The 19,779-nt window shown below is 40.9% G+C and overlaps 1 protein-coding gene across 12 annotated transcripts in view; it reads right to left on the bottom strand.

The window, feature by feature from the left end:
- Positions 1-19,779, bottom strand: part of EML1 (EMAP like 1) — a 166,918-nt gene that overhangs the window by 65,290 nt on the left and 81,849 nt on the right. For all 12 annotated transcript variants that reach the window (XM_070593255.1, XM_070593256.1, XM_070593260.1 and 9 more), the window contains one exon: positions 8,776-8,958. In XM_070593255.1, coding sequence (XP_070449356.1) covers positions 8,776-8,958 — 183 coding nt within the window. The remainder of the gene's footprint in view (positions 1-8,775; positions 8,959-19,779) is intronic.

Here is a 19,779-nt window from a genome sequence, read left to right as displayed (position 1 = left end):
TTTTTTCTTGAGTCATAATTTCAAAATTCAGTCTCATAATAATCCAGTATTGTCCTCCTTCCAGAAAACGAAATGGGATTTTAAAAGCCCATGAAAAGAACATGAATTGCACGCAGCAGGCTTTCTCAGAGGGTATAGTAAACGCGATATATTGAACTGTAACACAGTAGCATCAAAAGTAATTAGAATTAAAGTTGTGATGAGAAATCATGAAAGAAAAATGGAGGATGGGAAAGGAGGAGAAGGGAGGAGGAAGGGGGCAGGGTGACTCCTGGAGTGACAGAGAAGTTAGAAAGATTCCTACTTTGGCAAGATCCCATTACTCAGCATCCCTATCTTGATAATATCCCTGGATTTTTGTCACCACTGACCTTAAATAGCATCATGGCCATTAATATGCTGAATGAATACCTATTTTGCACATGACATCACATCAGGTTTCTTTCATGTTTTCGTATCTAAACATGATTAGCCACTCAAGGAAGAAAGCTTGCTGCCAGAAAGGAAAGTTTTGGAAGGAAAAAAAATGTCCTAATGTCCACCCCGAACAAGTCCCAGCCTGGATCCCGAGGCCAGCAGCACCCCGGAGCGGCTGCAATGAGTCACTTTCCGACAAGCGATCTTTCGAACTGCAGAAGAGAAATAGCACCAGGGAAAGCTCAAACACAACGTCCTGCTCTTCAGGTGCGAAAATAAATGAATGCCGAGCTTCTGGCTGACACGAAGTTATGAGACGTTCTTCTGGTTCATAAAAGGGTTTGGTTTTGTTTTTTAATAACATTTTAATTGTTCCTAGGGGCAAAACATAGACATAAAGCACCGAAAGGAGAATTTCTCACATAAAGGAGAATGAGTGATAAATGAAGTGTGTTAGAACACATTCACTGGAGGGCTGTTAGGATGGCTGGAATCTCAAATCTCGAGGGAGGCGGAGGAGCAGAGGAACAAAGGGCAGAGTCTTAGACAGGACAGGACCGGATCACTCTCAACTCGGCTTAATTACGTAGCCTGGGAGAAGTCACCTACCTTCCCAAGCCTCGGCTTCTCTGTAATAAAGGGCAGGGGTGCCCACCTCGCAGGGCTGCTGTGAGGAATAGGAATGAGGAGCAGAAAGTCGCTAGCACGGTGCCCGGCATGCAGCAGGCACACGAGCAGTAGTAGCTGTGATCCCATGGCTGCAACAGATGATACAACGGTCTGTTTGGGACATCAGGCTGCAATCTAGTGTCCTGAGTGCCATGTGAGAAGAATTAAGGGCAGCGTTTCAGTTATGCTTGAAGGCGCCCAAGGGAGATCAGATCCCGCGAGCGCCTATGGCTGCATCCTGCACACACATGGAGGGGCAGAAGACTCCGGTTCTCATCCGATCAACAGAGGCTTTTGTCCTTGTGCCCAGGCAAAGTCAGGGGGGGCGGGAAAGCAGAGGGGAAGGGGCTCAGGTCTGGGAGTGGGAGACCCAGGTGCCAGACCCAGTGTGTCCCCAACAGGCAGGGTAACCAGGCAAGACCCCCAGGCCCTGTTTTCCTAACACATAAAGTAGCGGCTTTAGTCTATGAACACTCTAAGGATGTCTCTTCCCGCTTTGAGATCTGTGGTCCTAATTCATGTGAGGAGAGTGTTCTGAAAAGCAACATCCGAGTTTCTACGTGACTTCGCCGCTCTACGTAAATTCTTATACCTGCCAAGCCCCCGGAAGTGAAGGGAGCCGAGCTGCAAGTCCGAAGTGGACAGGCCTTGGTGGGGAGGCACAGATCCATCACACGTGCAGTATTTACGGCCAGCCGCTTCCTGCTACTGTGCACACCATTTAATATAAGGTCCCCATGAACCACCTCGAGTTAAATTCCCTGCCAAATGACTCCGCAGTGTGGTAACTGGAAACCTCTGGCTCTAACACAGGCATTCAGCATCGCGGGTCTAAACATTCACAATTGAGTCTGAAATGAGATTTGTTTTTCATTTTTCTAAATGGTAGGATTGAAATACCCAGACTTTAAGAGTTGCCATCCACAATAATACATTTTCAAAACTACAGTTGATGTAAATATAGAAATTCAAGTATAGCTAGTCAAATCTACTAATGTTTAATATTATGATATTGATATTAAGTTATAATCAAAGATCAGGAAACCCCCTTTAAACTTACATCATATTAATAACTCAATGTGCAATATTTGATAAGTAAAACATCCTGTTAGGTTTCAAGATAAATTTAATTATGCAAACCACGACTGTGTATGTGATGATGTGTAGAAATCCCAAAGTTTGATTTTAGCCTATCTGACCATTATGAACTTAGGACTCCTAATTATCTATTTCTAAATTGTCTGTATTTGGAATTGGGGAAGACAACCTGTTTTTGCTAAATTTTAAGACAAAGTTGATCATTACTTAAGTGCTGGGGAAGTTTCCTATCACCAATATGTAGCAAAATCACAGATGCATTTATTCTTTGATCCAGCTATCCTACTACCAGGAATCTATCCTAAAGACAATCTGGCAAAAATACAAAATGCCGTATGCACAGGGCCAATCAGTGTGGCGTTATTTGTAAAATAAAAGACGACCAACAGGGGCTGGTTGAATCAACCGTGGTACACGCTCACAGTGGAGTATTAGGCAGCCGTAAAAGGGATGAGCAGATCGCTACACACTGCAGTGAAAGGAACAAGGTATGGAACGGCGTGTAGACATGTCGCCTTTCATCTACTGTGCCAGAAGTCAGAAGACCTACCGCAGATTTAAAATCCTAACTCTCATTATATCATTTGAAAGAGATTTTGAAATTATCAAAATGCACATGAATCAGGTTTTAACATATTGTTTGGCAGGTAGATGAGGTGGCCCGTGGTACCATGTTTACTTATTTGATTCTCAGGCATGGGTCTAGTAGTGCAAGAATTCTGGAACACTGAAAAATCAATATAATGGAAATACACAGGCAAAAGAGACATTAATGAACTGATTGCTAAAAGTCATGCATTAACAACCCAAATGTCCATCAACTGATGAGCAGATAAACAATACGTTAATGCATATCCATACAACAGAATATTATTCAGCCATAAAAAAGAATGAAGTGCTGCACTTGCTGAGACATGGATGAATTTGGAAGACATTATGCTAAGTGAGAGACGACAGTGGCAAACGACCACATAATACATGATTCCATTTATATGAAATGCCCAGAACAGGTAAATCCATAGAGAGTGTAGACTGATGGTTGCTAGAAGGGTGGGGGAGGGAGCAATAAGAAATGATTGGTACTGGGTATGGGGGTATCTTTTTGGGTGATGAAAATGGTCTAAAATTAGTGGGAATGGCTGCAGAACTTTGTGAACATAGTAAAAACCAATGAATTGTAAACTTTAAAACAGTGAATTTTATCTTATGTGAATTATAACTCAACTTTATGTTATGTGAATAAAGCTGCTATAAAAAAGTCAATTATTAAACAACTGGGAAAATCTGAATACTGACTTGATATCAAGGAATTATATTAAGTGTGATAATGGTATTGCGGATTTTTAAAAAGAAAGTCCTTATATCTTAGAAACACATTCTGACATATTTATAAATAAAATGATACGATGTATTGGATTTGCCTTAAAATAATCCTAATGGGGTGAGGGGAGGTCCGGGGTTGGGGGATAATAAATGAAACAAAGTTGACCACATGTTGATAAATAATGAAGCCAGGTTAAAAAAAAAAGGTATTTTTCTTTTTACTTTTACATACATTTGAACATTTTCATAACACAAAGTTTAAAAACAATCTTTCTTAGTCTCTAAAAAACTGAATATACCTACTGAACTTTTTCTATAAATCACTAAAGAAAGCCTATCTAAACTGAGGAGGGCAACTAATGAGAAAAACGCAAGAAACTACAGTGTGGTCCATCTAAACGAAAGCAAAAGTTATTTTCTTTAATTACCAATTTGTAAGGCAAAACATAAGGAGAAAGCACAGGAGACAAGAGAGAGAGGAAAAAAACTGCTGTCTAATTTTGGTTAACCAGGATAAAGAACTAAGTTAATTATTCATTAATTTCACTGATTGCAAAGGGCTTAAAAATTTTTAATTTGTTAGTTGCGCCTATCTAATAAAATTTGTGAAGGGACCATCGCATAATATTTCACACAATTATGTGCTGAATACGACCTATTGTATTTGGGATACTTTGCAAATCAAATTAAACTGTGAGAAAAGAACTCTCATTTCAAGTCATTTCTTAAATATTAGGTTTAATTAATGCTAATCTAAATAATATTGCTAAGAAGTGTGCACAGCAAAGCAACACAGATGGCAGAAAGAACACATGTCCAGCCAGGCCTTGGGGTCCAGTCCCAGATTTTCCCTGACTAGTTGTGTAATCTGGGACAAATTATTTAATCTCCTAGAGGCTGCTTCTCACCTGTAAATGGGCATAATAAGACCTAACTCAAAGAACTGTGGAGAAGTAAAATGAGCAAATATATTTAAAATATCTCTTGCAAAGTTCAGCAGCTAGGCAATCAATAAACGGTGGCTACAAGTATTATTTTGAATATCGGGGTTAAGTGTTAATGTAGCAGAGGCTCCATAAAGATGCTCCATAATCTGCTTCCAACGGTGGTTGCAGAGGCGAAGTTCTGAGACGAGGTTTCCAGGCCCTGGAACAGTAGGACCTATCTCCTTATGGGAATCTCCGACAGCAGGTTCTTGGTTATATTTAGTAATCGTCTGATCTGCTATTAATGAGGCTATTAACATAACCAATAAAAAAGTTTGCAAAAGGTATATAAAAGTTTTCCAAAAGGCAAGCTGCTGAATTACAGTCTGAACACACAAGAAAAATTTAAAATGAGAAATATGAACTGCTCGCTGGTTAATGCATAACAAGCAGACAACCCCAGACATGGGACAATGACTCTATTTTCACCTTCATTTTACATTAAAATCCTGTAATGCTCCCTGGCACTGAAGAGGAAATGAGCCGTGCGTCTGTGCAATGGATCTAGTTTGCATGCGACTCCACACCACGATTCCTGTCTTCTTGAGAACACAGGTGTGCAAACTCCAGCCTCGGAATCTGCCCGAGCCCTGCTGTCGATCTCAGTGCAGCACAGACCAGATTCCGTGGGAAGAAAGGAGTCACTTTTAAGACATAAATTTCTCCTGTTTATTAAGGAACACACACCAAAGAACATTTAGGAACCAACTAAAAGTATAAAAAAGAAAATAAATCATAATCCTACCACTCAGAAAAAAAGAAAGAAGCCAGCGATCACTCTCGGTATACCGCTTTCCAGCCTTTGCATGCACTTTATCTATTTAGCTGAAACTATACAGTATATACAGTTTTATATCCTGTTTTTTGACTCTTAAGGCCATGCATAAGCATTTTCCCTGTTGTTACCAAGAACACCATTTTTTTTTTTTTTTGAGGAAGATTAGCCCTGAGCTAACATCTGCTGCCAATCCTCCTCTTTTTGCTAAGGAAGACTGGCCCTGAGCTAACATCCATGCCCATCTCCCTTTACTTTATACATGGGACGCCTACCACAACATGGCTGGACAAGCAGTGCCATGTCCGCACCCGGGATCCAAACCAGTGAACCCTGGGTCACCGAAGTGGAACATGTGAACTTAACCGCTGTGCCACTGGGCCGGCCCCCAACACCAACATTTTTAAAGATGACACACCATCAACCATACAGGTGTCACACTGTTCCGGTCATGCCCCTATTGCGTGCTTTGCCTCTGCTGTTTCCCATCTAGTTTTTCTCCATTGTGCCTCATGCTGCAATGAACTCCTTTTCCCATCAGGCATTTTTCTGTATTTACACTCACAATAACAATATATGAGGGGGTCCATCCACTGCGTTCTGTCAGCAGTGACTATTGCTCTCTCTCCAACCACAACACTGAAAAAACTTCAACATCAGCAAGAATTTTAAGAACACATGCCTCCATAAACTATTTGATTCTCTTTTCCCCACGATATGGTAACCGACACTCAGCATAATTAAAACATTCCGAATCTTCCCATCCAAGAACATCCAACACGGACAAAGCCAATCAGCAGGCCGAGGCTCTCTAGGGTTAAGATGCATGACAGGGCAGCCCGCTCTTAATATTTAAAAAAACACAAATGCAAAGGAAAAGGAGAATAGTCAAGTTTGGGGAGCTGAGATGCAGACTGAGTGGATCCTAAAACCCAGGGCAGTATCACTGGGTTAAGAAGAGTCGGATACTTAGTATAAAGGGCCGATCCTAGGGACGGGAAAATGCTGCCAAGCAAAAGTAGAGTCTGAGACAGACGTCCCCCTACATAAACCGCACGTCCACAGGCCCCGCATTTTATGGGACTGGCCACAATCTTTCCCCATGCCAGGAAGCCTTGAACTTGATCTATGAGTGCATTATTTTCACGAGACCGCAGTTCTCATTGTTGTACTAGTTAAGTCATATGAAGAGCGATACAGTGAGTCAAACCTTAGAGGGCACGATAACTTGTTTCTAATCAGTGAAATCCTGTCGTGGAAAGGAATTAGGATTCTTATCCACAGCCTCGCAGGCAATACTGACCCAGGGAGCACACACTGCCGGCTAACACGGAGGGACGGCTCCAGCACAGATGCGGCGCTTTCAGGCACTTGCTTGGAGCTGAACCACACGGACCCCTCGGAATGCTCACTGTCTTCCAAGCTGCCCTGTTTCTTTGTGGCACAGCCCTCCCTGTCGCTGGGCAGGCAGCACAATGATGTACACCCAAAACACAAAACACTGAGCCCTAAGCTTTTGACTATTAACCTTGGGGGGAAAAAATCACTTAACATTTAAAAGTTAGAATGCCATGTGTCCAGTCTACTTCGGGGCTGTATTAGGACGGCCAGCTAAAATATTGTAAAGTGATAACAATAATGTGAGCTTTTATAAACCGAAGGAGGTTTGCTTAAAATCCATCTTGTCTAACAGATTCCCCAACCAAACCACGGCTACAGAGTGCCAGCTATTGAGATAGGGGTACACACGCCAGTACCAACACGGCGCTCGCTGAAGGAGGAGCAGCAGCCCAGAGCATCTGATGGAGTCGCTCTCCTCCTCCCCTCATCCATCGTCCTCCAAGCTCAGGCAGCTGAGCAGGGAAAACCACGCCCACTCCATTCGGGGACACCACCCGCTCACCGACTTCCTTAGGACCTTTTCTCTATTTCTTGGTGTGACCTTCTGGCTACTACGTTTTGATTTATTTTCACTTATGAAAAGAATGTTACAAAGAAACATCAGTTATAACTAGGAAAAAAACCCATTTCTCTTACAGGAAGTTTTATAAAAATCACACTTCACTCTTCATCAAGAAAAGAAAACTCCTGGGCAAGCCCTCTTGTATTATTTTTTCCCCTAATTTTCTAAAAATAAAGAAGTTTTCGAAGTCTGAAGTTTAATATAAAGCAACTACTTCAAATGTGCCCTTTAGGATACAGTAGTCATCAGGATTATTTTTGGAGAGACGAGTAGGGCAAGAAGACCTAAAATAACCTGGTTTCTATTTAAAATACCCTAAGCGCTTTGTAACTTAGGAGAAAAAGATGACTTAAAAAGAGTATTCAAAATGTAGGCAACGCCCAGCATGTACATCTCACATGACGCTGGTGATAATTGTCCTGAAGCACGAGATATAGATTTCTTTCCACAGATGTGTGAAACTGCAGCCAAGAGCTTCAGAAAAAACGAACATATGCAACATCAGACAGTACCCTCTCCCGACTCCAAGGAAAATATGGTAACTGTGAAAGAATTTGTTAAGTCTAAATAAAAAAAAGGAAGTTAATTTTAAAGGGACATTTACATACTGTCATCTCAAAATGTTCTAACCAAAGGAATTTTACAGCCAGGATGAATTCTGTTTTCTAGAGCCAGCCACGAGGAAAAGCGATTCCAGCAAAAGATGAGCAATGCCTGTCGGCTGCAAGTAGACATCAGGGTACTAGCCAGCAGGATAGAAGCTTTTATGAGGGGTTGTTTTCCCAAAGTTTTAAGAAGAGGGTCACTACAAAGTTACTTCAAACACAAATACTGCTCTTTGATGTTTTGTTTCCAGGCGCCACATGGAAATGAAATGGTGATTTAAATTTGCCAGAAATCCATGAGATCTGGAATTCTGTAGGAGGTTACTTTCTCATGAATAGCACAGAAGGAGATGCAAAAGAAAGAGGAGCCTTTGCCCAAGAGGAGCTTACTGTCTAGAAGGGGGGATATTATGATAAATCTCAGCATTCTGAGCTCCTCAGGAAGGGGCCTGTCCCCGCTGGGCCCCAGTCCTTGGCTCAGAGCTTCGCACGTGGCATATGACCAATTAAGCATTTGCTGTGCCAAACTGAATGATAGCATAAGATGAGTACGGAGAAAGAGATGCCAGTTATCAGAAGTTTTTACGTGGAACAGCCTCCAAGAGGCACCCAAAGGATTGTGGGTTTTTTACAAGTTAACTCTATCCCAGAGTCTTGATAAAAAATTGTTCTCCAGTCCCTTGTGGACGTTCCTTTCTCGACTCCACAAGCACTTACTGATGACCTGCTGATGTACACCGCCGGGCGATACAGTTCACCAGCGTCAAGCCAAAAAATACTGTCCCTGTTTCTGTGATGATTTTGACAACGCTAACATTGTTTCATTGTTATTCTCAGTTTTGGTTCTCTGTCAACATGAAAGAATACAATGTATCTGCTAGAGCAAGAATCTCCAATGAGACCACTCTATGGCTGTTCCTGGGTATCTAAAATGCCCACCTTTGGTAGGTCCTTTCCTGTTAAGCACGGCCTGCTGCTCCTCCGTAATGTTCAGCCGCCGGACCACGTCGGCCAGAGCCGATTTGAGCAGCTGGATGTCATCTTCTTGCATCTGGACTCGCTGCTCCAGGGAGGCGATGCGGTCTGTTACCTCCATGCTACTCGCCGCAGAAGCGCTGTCATCTAAACCAAAGGAAAGGAAGGAGCAAGTGAGCGAAAGGCCCCCGAGAGAAATCAGACCATACACATATACTGGCACATTGCTATAACATAATAATCTTTAAAAACCAAAGGCAGCGGCTCGTCTGCAGCGATCACGTAAAATCGTTTACTATGTAGAAGTACAACACTTCGCTCTCCTACAGCCTCCTCATTCTCTACGTTTGTGCTTTTCACTTCTTTTTAAACTGTGGTTTTAATTGCCATTATATTTTTCTAGATGCGGGCCAACTTATTTTCTTTTCCTCGATGTCGGAGAACCTCAGAGATAGAGGGGATAGAGTTTACCTACTTCAACTTCCCACACATGGTAGAAAGGCACCGTGTCATGGTGTTCCGGCTTCTCTTCCAACAATGCCGACTGACAGGTAAGGTCAGATAATCTCAAGGCCATACTATCCACCAGTCAAGACTTCTAAGGAAGGCTACTCTGACGAAGCCACATAAATGGGCGAGTCTTTTTGTAAGCATACCCTTATGGCCGTGGTAATCATAGTTTCTTGTATAGAATCACTAATTCCCAATTCCTTATTAAGGTCCACCAGGCCCTTGGTGGTCTTCCTTGCCTCTCCAACCTCGTTTTATATCACTCTTCCCTTCACTTACCGTGTTCCAGCTATACTGACCTCTCTCTCCTACCTTAGGGCTTTTGTATTTGCTGTTGCCTTTGCTTGAAACATTTCTCAACCAGCTTTTGGCACGACCAAATTCTCGTATTCTTCAGGTCTCAACTCAAGTGGGGACTCTTCAGACAACCTTCCTAACAACCTTATCTAAAGCTGGTACTGTTGATCACGTCAACCTTATTTCTCTCTTTCACAGCATTATTAGGAGCTATAATCATCTTTCTGTTTGTTTATTGTTGTTTATTGTCGTCATCTCCTAACCAAAAATGTAAGCATCATGGGGTTGCTTTTGCTTTCATGACAGACCCCTCTCGGATAGCACCCTCCTTCCAGAAAGCAATTATTAAGCCTGGAAATAAAACAAAAACAACTACCTGATGGTACTGGAGGGTGGACGCAAGCCTACAGACTCGGGTGGGGAGTCCACACTCACTTGGAGATGGGCAGATGGGGAACTATACAAGCAAATTCTCTCTTTCATGGCTTTTAGCCCAAGGCTAAGTGGTGCACACAGTGGGGGTGTGGGCACACATGGAAAACTCCGAAGTCTTTTCATTCTTAGAAAACCAAAAAGTGAAGTCTGAAAACTGTGAACACTGAAGAGAGTGAGGAGATTCCAGGAGGGAAAAAGCCAGAGAGGGGATCCCCAAACTCTGCCTTCTTCGTATCTCTGACTGTAAATCACACGTACGTGGAATAGACTCGAAAAAGAGTTTGTAGCTCAAGCCCAGCCAAGAAAAGGTTCCAATGAAACAAAGGAAACAACACTCATTAGAGAAAAATAACAGAATGCAGAATCTTCACAACTTAACCCTCTTGATGTCCAGGAGAGAATTAAAAATTACTGAGAACATACTAAGAAGCAAGAAACAGAACACATTCTCAAGAGAAAAGACAATAAATTGAGTTCAATTCCAAAATGAACAAAACATTGGAACTATGAGATAAGGATTTAAAACAGATATTATGACTATCTTCTATAGGTAAGATAAGTATATTTTCAATGAATGAAAAGTTCAATAGAGAATTAGAAAGCATTGGCAGAGAAATAGAAACAAAAAAATGAACCAAATGGAAATTCTAGAATTGAAAAAATATGATTTCTGAAATAAAGAATTCACTGAAAATGGACTTCACAGCTGAATGGATATGACAGAGAAAGACTAAGCAAACCTGGAGAAAGATCGATAGGAAGTATTCAAGGTGAAGAACACAGACAAAAAACTGAAAAAAAAAAAATCCAACAGAGCCTTAGGGACTTGTCAGAAGATCTTAAACAGTCCAGCATATGCTTAATTGCAATATGTGAAGAGAGAGAACAGGGCAGAAAAAATATCTCAAAAATAATGTCCCCATATATCCTGAAATCTATGAAGGACAGAAATGTAAAATTACAAAATGCTAAACAAACACCACGCAGAATAAACACCAAGAAGCTCTCCTCAAGATATGTCATAATCCATCTGTTAAAACCAAAAGATAAAGCACACATTTTGAAAGCAGCAAGAGAAAAATGACATATTATATACAGGGGATCAACAATCTGAGTAATAGCTGACTTCTTGTCATAAACCAGGGAGACCAGAAGTACCATCTTTAAAGTACCAAATGAAGAAAATTCAATCCAGAATTCTATAGCAGGGAAAACATCCTCCAAGAACGAAGGCAAAATAAAGGCATTTTCGGATAAACTAAAACTGGAAGAATTCATTGCCAGTAGATCTGCATTATAAGAAATGTCAAAGGAATTCTTCAAGGTAAAGGGAAACTACATAAGACTGTAACTCAGACCCTCAGAAAATAATGAAGAGCACTGGAAATGATAAATATCTGAATGAGCTCAAGACTTTTTCTTTTGCTTTTTGCATTTTCCTGTTAATGTTCTTATAAACCTTTAAACTTTTTACGACAAAAATTATCACACAGTCTTATAGGACTTATAAGCTGTGTAGATGTAACACATATAATTACCATAACATAAAAGATGGGGCAAATATGAATCTATAAGGTTGCAAGATTTTAATATTTTACATGAGGCATACATTTAACTGTAAGGGATCTATGAAAAGTTGAATCTCTAGGGAACTACTAGAGAATAATGCAAAGAAGTACACCTAAAACTAACAGAGAAATCAAATTGAAATTCTATATTCAAATAATCCAAAAACAGGAAGGAAAAGAGGAAGAGAGGAATAAAAAAGAGAGACAATTAGAAAACAAAAAAGTAAAATGATAAACCCAAACCTAACACAGTAATAATTACATTAAATATTATACATTAAAGCAATAATTTCATTAAACACATCAATTAAAAGGTAGAGAATGTCAGAAAAAAAAAGACCCAACTATATGCTGCCTACAAGACACACACTTTATTTACTTATTCATTTATTTATTTATTTTTACTTTTTCTATTTTTGAGGAAGATCAGCCCTGAGCTAACATCCACGCCCCAATCCTCCTCTTTTTGCTGAGGAAGGTTGGCCCTGAGCTAACATCTGTGCCCATCTTCCACTATTTTATATGTGGGGAACCTACCACAGCATGGCTTGATGAGTGGTATGTACATCCGCACCTGGGATTTGAACTGGTGCACTGTGGGCTGCTGAAACGGAAGGCGCGAACTTAACTGCTATGCCACTGGGCCGGCCCCTACACACTTTAAATACGTACACAGATAGGTTGAAAGTAAATGAATGGAGAAAAAGACATAATATGTAAACAGCAAGCATAAGAAGGCTGGAGTGGCAATATTAACATCAGAGAAAATAGATGTCAAATAAAATGTATTACCAGAAATAAAGAGGGCCATTTCATAATGAAAAAGGAGTCAATTTATCAGGAAGACAAGACAATCATAAACCTGCCAAATAATAGAGCTTTAAAATACATTAAGCAAAAACAGACAGAATTGAAGTGAGAAACAGACAATTCCACAATTATTCCTAAAGATTTTAACACCGCTCTCCCAGCAACTCATGGGACAACTAGTAAAATAAATCAGTAAAGACAAGAAGATTTGAACAACACTATAAAGCACCTTGACTTAATTGACATGTACAGAAAAATATACCCAACAATGGTAGTACACATGGTACATTTACCAGGACACATCATATTCTGGGCCATACAACAGACCTGAATAAACTTAAAGATTGAAATAGCATGTTCTCTGACAATGGTATTAAATTAGAAATAAAAAAAACTATAAGAGAACCAAGAAAACTCCAAATATTTGGAAATTAAACAACACACTTCTAAATAACCATTAGGCCAAAAAAGACATCACAAGAGAAATTACAAAATATTTTTAATTGAATGATAATGAAAATATATCAGAATGTGTGGGATGTAACTAAAGCAGGTCTCTGAGGAAAATTAATAGCTTTAAAAAATCCCTTTATTAGACAAGGAGAGAATTCTCAAATCAGTGATTCTCAGCTATCATGTTAAGTAACTAGAAAAAGAAGTGCAAACTAAACCCAAATCAAGCAAAAGGAAGGGAAAGAACAAAGAGCAGAAATCAATGGGATAAAACACTGACAAACGATGAAGAAAATCAATGAAATCAGAAGCTAGCCCTCTGAAAAACATGAATAAGATGTAAGTCCCATGAAAGCAGGGATCTTTTCCACTGATCCACTGCTCTCTGTTGCCAATATGCAACACACAGTAGGAACTCAATAAATATTTGGTAAATGAATGACTAAATGGGTAAACAGGTATCTCCCATGAAGCATGCATCAAATTAGTTTCTAGGGATATAAAGATGACCTATTCACACAGTTATCCTTGAGAAGGTCTCTGTGTAGTGGAGAAGACATATGTCCACAAATTCTAAAACAATTTGATAGGTTATCTAATTGAGAAACGTACGAAGTGGTAAATGAACACAGAGAAGGGGATATTAATTGTATTTGTAGAAAAGAAGCAAGTAGGGGCTGGTCTTGAAGGATAAAAACATTGACAAGGTGGAAGAGCAAGAAGAATGGCGTTCCAGGCAAAGGAAACAACTTAAACAAAAGCATTGAAATATGAAAGCATAAGGAATATTCAGATAATCATGGCTTTTGAAGTTGAAATCTATCATCCCGTAACTTCTACTTACTGGAAATAATTCTAACTTGCCTCTAAATTCAGGCTCTGTAAACTTTCTAGGTAATTGCTATGATAATTGCTTCATACATAGAAATATTTCTCAGGTCTGTCTATGCCACTTCTGAGAGAGAACAGCAGATATTAAATACCTGAGAACCCAGGGAACTTATTAACACTCACATACATCTAAAACTGTTAAGCCTTTATGAAGAAAACACTGTATAACTCTTAAAAAAACGTATATCATAGACATATCTCCTTAAAGAAGTCAAACTGTGAGGTAAGAACTTGCGAACATCCTTTCTCACTCTCCTTCCCTTCTGAGAACTAGATACTCCATTCTTTGTGCTCCTAACGCAGGATTCATACCGCTTCAGTTAGGAATACTGGTGGGCCTCGGGGTATGTGGGTATGTCCTCTTCTCTCTATCTCCCTGTTGACTGAGACATATAAACAACTTTCAAAACCCAACAGTGAGAAAACAAACAACCCAATTAAAAAATAGGCAAAAGACTTAAATAGACACTTGACCAAAGAGCGAATGGGCACATGAAAGGCTATTCGTCATTAGCCATTAGGGAAACGCAGACTCCAACCACGAGATATCACTGCCCACCTGTTAGAGTGATTAAAATACAAAACGCTGACAAAACCAAATGCTGTGAGAACGTGGAGCAAATGAAATTCTCCTCCGTTGCTGGCAGGCACATGAAATGGTACGGCCACTCTGGAAAACAGTCTAGCAGTTCTTTATAAAGTTAAACATGTTCTTAGCATGTAACCTAGCAATCCCTAAGTACTTACTCTAGAGAAATGAACACTCACATTCATACAAAAACCTGTACACCAATGTTTATAGCGGCTCTATTCATACTCGGTAAAAACTGGAAACAGCTCCGACGTGCTTCAGCTGGAGAAGGATAAACTGTGGTACATCCATACGATGGAATACCACTTAGCAATAAAAAGGATGAACTACTGACATGTGTAACAGTTTGGATGGATCTCAAGGGCTTCATGCTGAGGGAGGGAAGCTAGTCTCAAAAGCTTACACACTGTATGATTCCATTTATATGACATTCTTCAAAAGACAAAACTATAGTGAAGGAGGGTCGATCAGTGGTTTCCAAGGGCTGGGGTAGGGGCGTAGCACATGGGAGTTTTGGGGGGTGATGAAAATGTTTTGTATCTGATGGTGGGAGTCGTTAGATGAATCTATACTGTGTTAAAATACATGGAATTGTCTCGAACAAGTCAGTTTTGTTGAATGTTAACATAACAATAAGGTAACTTTTTGAGAGTTCAACTGAGATGCAGTCTACCCATTGGCTTTAGTACTGAAGAGGATAAGTTGGCCTCTATTGTCTACGTTTGCGTTTTCAAATCAATATCATACAACACCACCAAGTAAGACAGGACAGGCTTGCCCTGAATTCTAAAAATTTATTATGCAAAATAGCATCACTGTGGTCTCAGTGTGCGCTATAGATAGCTTTAATAAAACTGCATAAATCAGACTCTATTTTAATTATGGCACCAAATTTATATAGAAAAAGGTCTAATTCAAAAATTTTGCCAAAAAACAAAACCCCAACCAGCTCAATATCTGCCTTCAAATGCAAGTGATTAAAAACTGCAATGTATAATCTCCTTGAGAGAACCTCCACTTGTGAGGTTTGCTGAAGTTTCCCCCATGACATAATCCTTGCGCTTTTCAAATCCTGCCAGAATCACCGCTTTTAACCTGAAACCGATCGTCTTACTTCTGTCCCTGCAGGTGATTACGCTCAAGAATAGACCGGGAGGCTTCTTGGCAGCAGCGTGAGCTATCTGAAGTTCTTAACCCTCTTGTGCACAGAGAAGGCCAGTGTTGTTCGATGACTTTACTCTCCAACTCAGCTGGGAAAAAGGCTGATTAGCATAATGAAAACAAAACCCAAAGCTTGGTTTAACCAACACAAGTCAATCCCAACCTCTGAACGTTTTCCAGGATGCCACGCACAAAATGGGAGAGTTCATCTGAATTCTAGCAAAGAAAATCTCATTGGCTTGGGAATCCAGCACAAATAACACCTTAAACTATTTATTTGAAAGTAATTTTTGTTCCTGTACCTCTAAAATGTATCTATGGACGTCATTAAAACAGTTTTAACAATAGACCTGCTTTATCTTTTTTCTAAAATTTTCACATTCTGTCAATATTCTCTATATTTTTACCTCTCTTGGGTTTTTAAAACCTCTGTGTGAGCTGGAACTGCGGGCTGGGGCTGAGCACCTGCTCACTGCCTTAGGCAGGCATGGGGCTCTATTTACATGGACAGGCAGAGGTCCCTTTATGTCAGTATCAGGTAACTATCTCTCAGATGGCGATCATGCAGGGCAAACTGTCCCGGAGGCAAAGGACACAAGAGATTTAATCCCAGGTGGACCCAACCCCGCAGCGGAGTGAGGCCCTTAATGCAGATGCCTCAGACCTTCCGGGGGCTACAAATTCCAGCCTCAGGGCACTTTGTCAACGTCCAAACGCGGCTCAGAAAACGAGTCCTTGGAAAGGCTGATTGCCCGTGTTACCTGCCACTGGACTGTCTGGGTCCTGGGGCTTCAGAAAGAGCACTTTGAGATTCAAATCAGGCAGGGCTCAATTCCTGCATCCGTCACCTGTTAGCTCTGTGACCTTGGCAAATGACCACTCCAGGAATCAGACCACCTGCCTCCTCAAGTTCATGTGAGGATAAATGTTAATGCATATGAAACATCTAACAGAACGATGGCAAATAGATGCTCAATGCAAATGGTAGTTTAGCATGATTACAGTTCATTGTTCTTAAGATTATTGGTTTTTCTTTTAAAGATTGGCACCTGAGCTAACAACTGTTGCCAATCTTCCTTTTTGTCCCCTGCTTTTTCTCACCAAATCCCCCCAGTACATAGTTGTATATTTTAGTTGTGGGTCCTTCTAGTTGTAGCACGTGGGACGCAGCCTCAACGTGGCCTGACGATCCAAACCAGCGAAACCCCGGGCTGCCGAAGCAGAGTGCGCGAAATTAACTACTCAGCCACAGGCAGGCCCTGATATTAGTGCTTATAATAGCAAAAAGCCAACATGGACCTTCAGTGAAATCAACATTAACAATAGTTATTGAACAAATTTTGTGAGTACTGTGCAATGTTTGGCCCATGAGAGAGGCCTAGGCTAGAGGAAAAGTTACTATTTCTGCCTCTGGAGCACCTCTGGTCAAGCTGAGGACACACGACATTCATCTTAAGACAGAGAATAGTTCCTTACAAGCCCTCTCACATGACAGCACGTGATTAGCGGCCAAAGGATGGACCAAGAATTCCATTCACGGCTCCATCTCTGACTTGACTCTCGTGAGAACCCAGCCAAATGCTGGCCTCTTTCTGCGTTTCAAGTGATATCATGGGTCCAGGCAGGTGCTGAGCATCTCTGATTCCACAGGCAAAAGGATGACCTTGTAGCTCTGCCTTTACCCCAGATCTTCATCTAGCTCTGACTTTTAACTTTAATAACCTTTTTAGAGTAAAAAGTGGCACAACAAGATCTTCAGGTAACTTGTCTGTTTTAATCTACTGAAAAGGCGAGGTAAGTGCACTTTTTCCTCCATTCGTATGATTATCTCATTATCTAGAGATAAAAACAGGCTCTTGAGTCTATAAATCTTCTGGTGATACGGAGATGTTGTCTGAGTAATGTTCCTGGAGGTCAAAGGAGGCCTATTCATTTTAAAAGGTTAACTTAGAATCTGTCCCCTTTATCCTGAGATGTTCTTAATGTTCTTTCTTTAATTATTTAAAATAATAAGGACAGCATCAAAAAAATAACAGCTACCCTTTATTCCCCACCTACTGTGCATCAGATCCTACGCCTCGCACTGCATTATCTCCAGTCTGTATAACATCCTCCCATTTAGGGGTTAGCCCCATTTCATAGATGAGCTTGGAGAAGTTGAGTTTCTGGTCCACCTCATCTAAAGTCATGCAGCTAGAAAGCAGCAAACCAAGGGCTAGCTGAAAAGCCTCTGCTATTTTCACCGTATCATGTTGTCCATCCAAATGACAAGTAGTAACTCCAGTGAGACCTGCATGATACCAAGTAAAATATACAGAGAATTTTTGCATCATTTCACCTTTTTGAAAATATCAGACAAATGCTAGTTAGAAAAAATCTTTTTACAAGGTTTTAATATTTTAGAACCAATCATGTAATCAATAAGGAATAACAACCTTTCACTCAATAATTTGCAGATAGACATCCCATATAAAAGCTGGCTTTCCCCATTAAGCGCTGTTTTCAGAGAAGTTATATTGTCATACTCTGAACCATTCTATAGTAACCAACAACAAAAGAAATAAAAACCAGGCAGTGTAGAGCAGCAATATATCCTCGGTCATTTTAAGGTCTCGATTTCAGCCCTACTGTCAGATTCGCAGCCCTGTAACCACTCCTGGCTAAAGGGTTCCAGTTTTATTTCATGTCTAAGACTCCTGGTTCTCCTTTGATCATCTGGGTCATTCAGGAGCTCCGAGTCTTGCTCATCCCTGGGCTGGACCTGCCACCTGAGCCCCAGCTCTGAAATTCATCGCTTCATAGAAAATTACAAGACCTGACCCTATCCATCAGTAAACCTCTCTCAACTGAGGCTCAAGAGCTAACACTCATATACCTGACTGTGAAAGAATTCCTCAACAGCCCTTGACTGATAGAAAAATGCTGCCATTGCCTATTGATTAATGGAACTTCAGCAGAGCCTCTGAAAATCTGGAAAGAAATGGCATAAAGATCTTTTATGAGTCGTAGGTTGTGAAATAGTGGTGTTGGAGACCAGAAAATACACATGAGATCACCCTAAGAAGCAACATGCGACTACGTTGACTTTAGATGACATGGAGTTTAAAGCTAACAAACTTTCCATCCAGTTCAATAAAACGTTACTGAGCATCCTTCTGGGCCAGACCTAGCGCCGGGCAACGCAATGAACACTGCGACCTTCCTAACCTCAGGGCGCTCGGTCTAGCAGAGGAGAGACCGGCCAGCAAATAACCATCACAGAAACACAGGAACCCGGATGAGAGAGCAACGAAACAGTCCCCACCCTGCCCCCAACTCTACACGCCAAATCACAAGCTTGGCAAAGAGCCCAGCTCTGGATGTAATATGAGGACGGGAGAAACCTAGATCCAAATACAGGAGGAAGAGCAGGATTTCAGGTGAGCTGCTGGGTTTCAGTTAAGGAATAATGAATGCAGCAAAAGAGGAAGAATGAGCACAATCACTTACAGAAAGAGACAGCCTTGAAATTCTCTATGGAGTATTTAGGAAATGTGTTAATTACTTTATCTTGAAATATATTCTAATTTCATTTTGCCTAACCATAGTTATCAAGCCAATAATGACTTCCCATGGAGCCCTGAAATTCCTCGAAATCTCTGGAATGTTTAATTCCACACACATATGCACACACACATGCACACCCCACACCCATACACACTGGCATGCACACACACACGCACACGCACACACACACACCACACCCATACACACTGGCATGCACACACACACGTACCCCTCCACCTTTGCAGAAGTAATTTTGTTTCTCTTTTCTGTCAGAAACTAAAAGCCCTGGGTACTTGAAGGTTGTTAATGCTTTTTTGTCCACTTTACGGTTTTAAGGCAAACAAGAGATCCTGCAGTCGAACAGAAAAGAAGCCCCCAATAACGTGTGAAGCAATGTGCCTGAAAACTTGGCTTTGCTCTGAAGGTTGCAGGACCAGGAGCACTGAGCGCAGGAACGGCCTACCCAGCCCCTGGGACAGCTGGGAGGAGAGAGAGAGAGAAAAAAGACTAATGCGTTTTAATAATGCTCCTCGCAAGTCATGCAGGACTGCCAAATCCTAACCATAAAAGGAAAGATTAAAATTATGGAGGTGGGGAAGGGGAGAGCAGACAAAGTAATGAGCATCGGGTAGGACTTGAAGAAGATCTGAAACTGTGGCCTGAATTTTTATTTTACATACAGACTGTTACAACATGAACTTGTTA

Source organism: Equus przewalskii, chromosome 25, assembly GCF_037783145.1.
Source record: "Equus przewalskii isolate Varuska chromosome 25, EquPr2, whole genome shotgun sequence".
NCBI lineage: Eukaryota > Metazoa > Chordata > Mammalia > Perissodactyla > Equidae > Equus > Equus przewalskii.
This window is presented reverse-complemented; position numbering and strand designations above follow the sequence as displayed.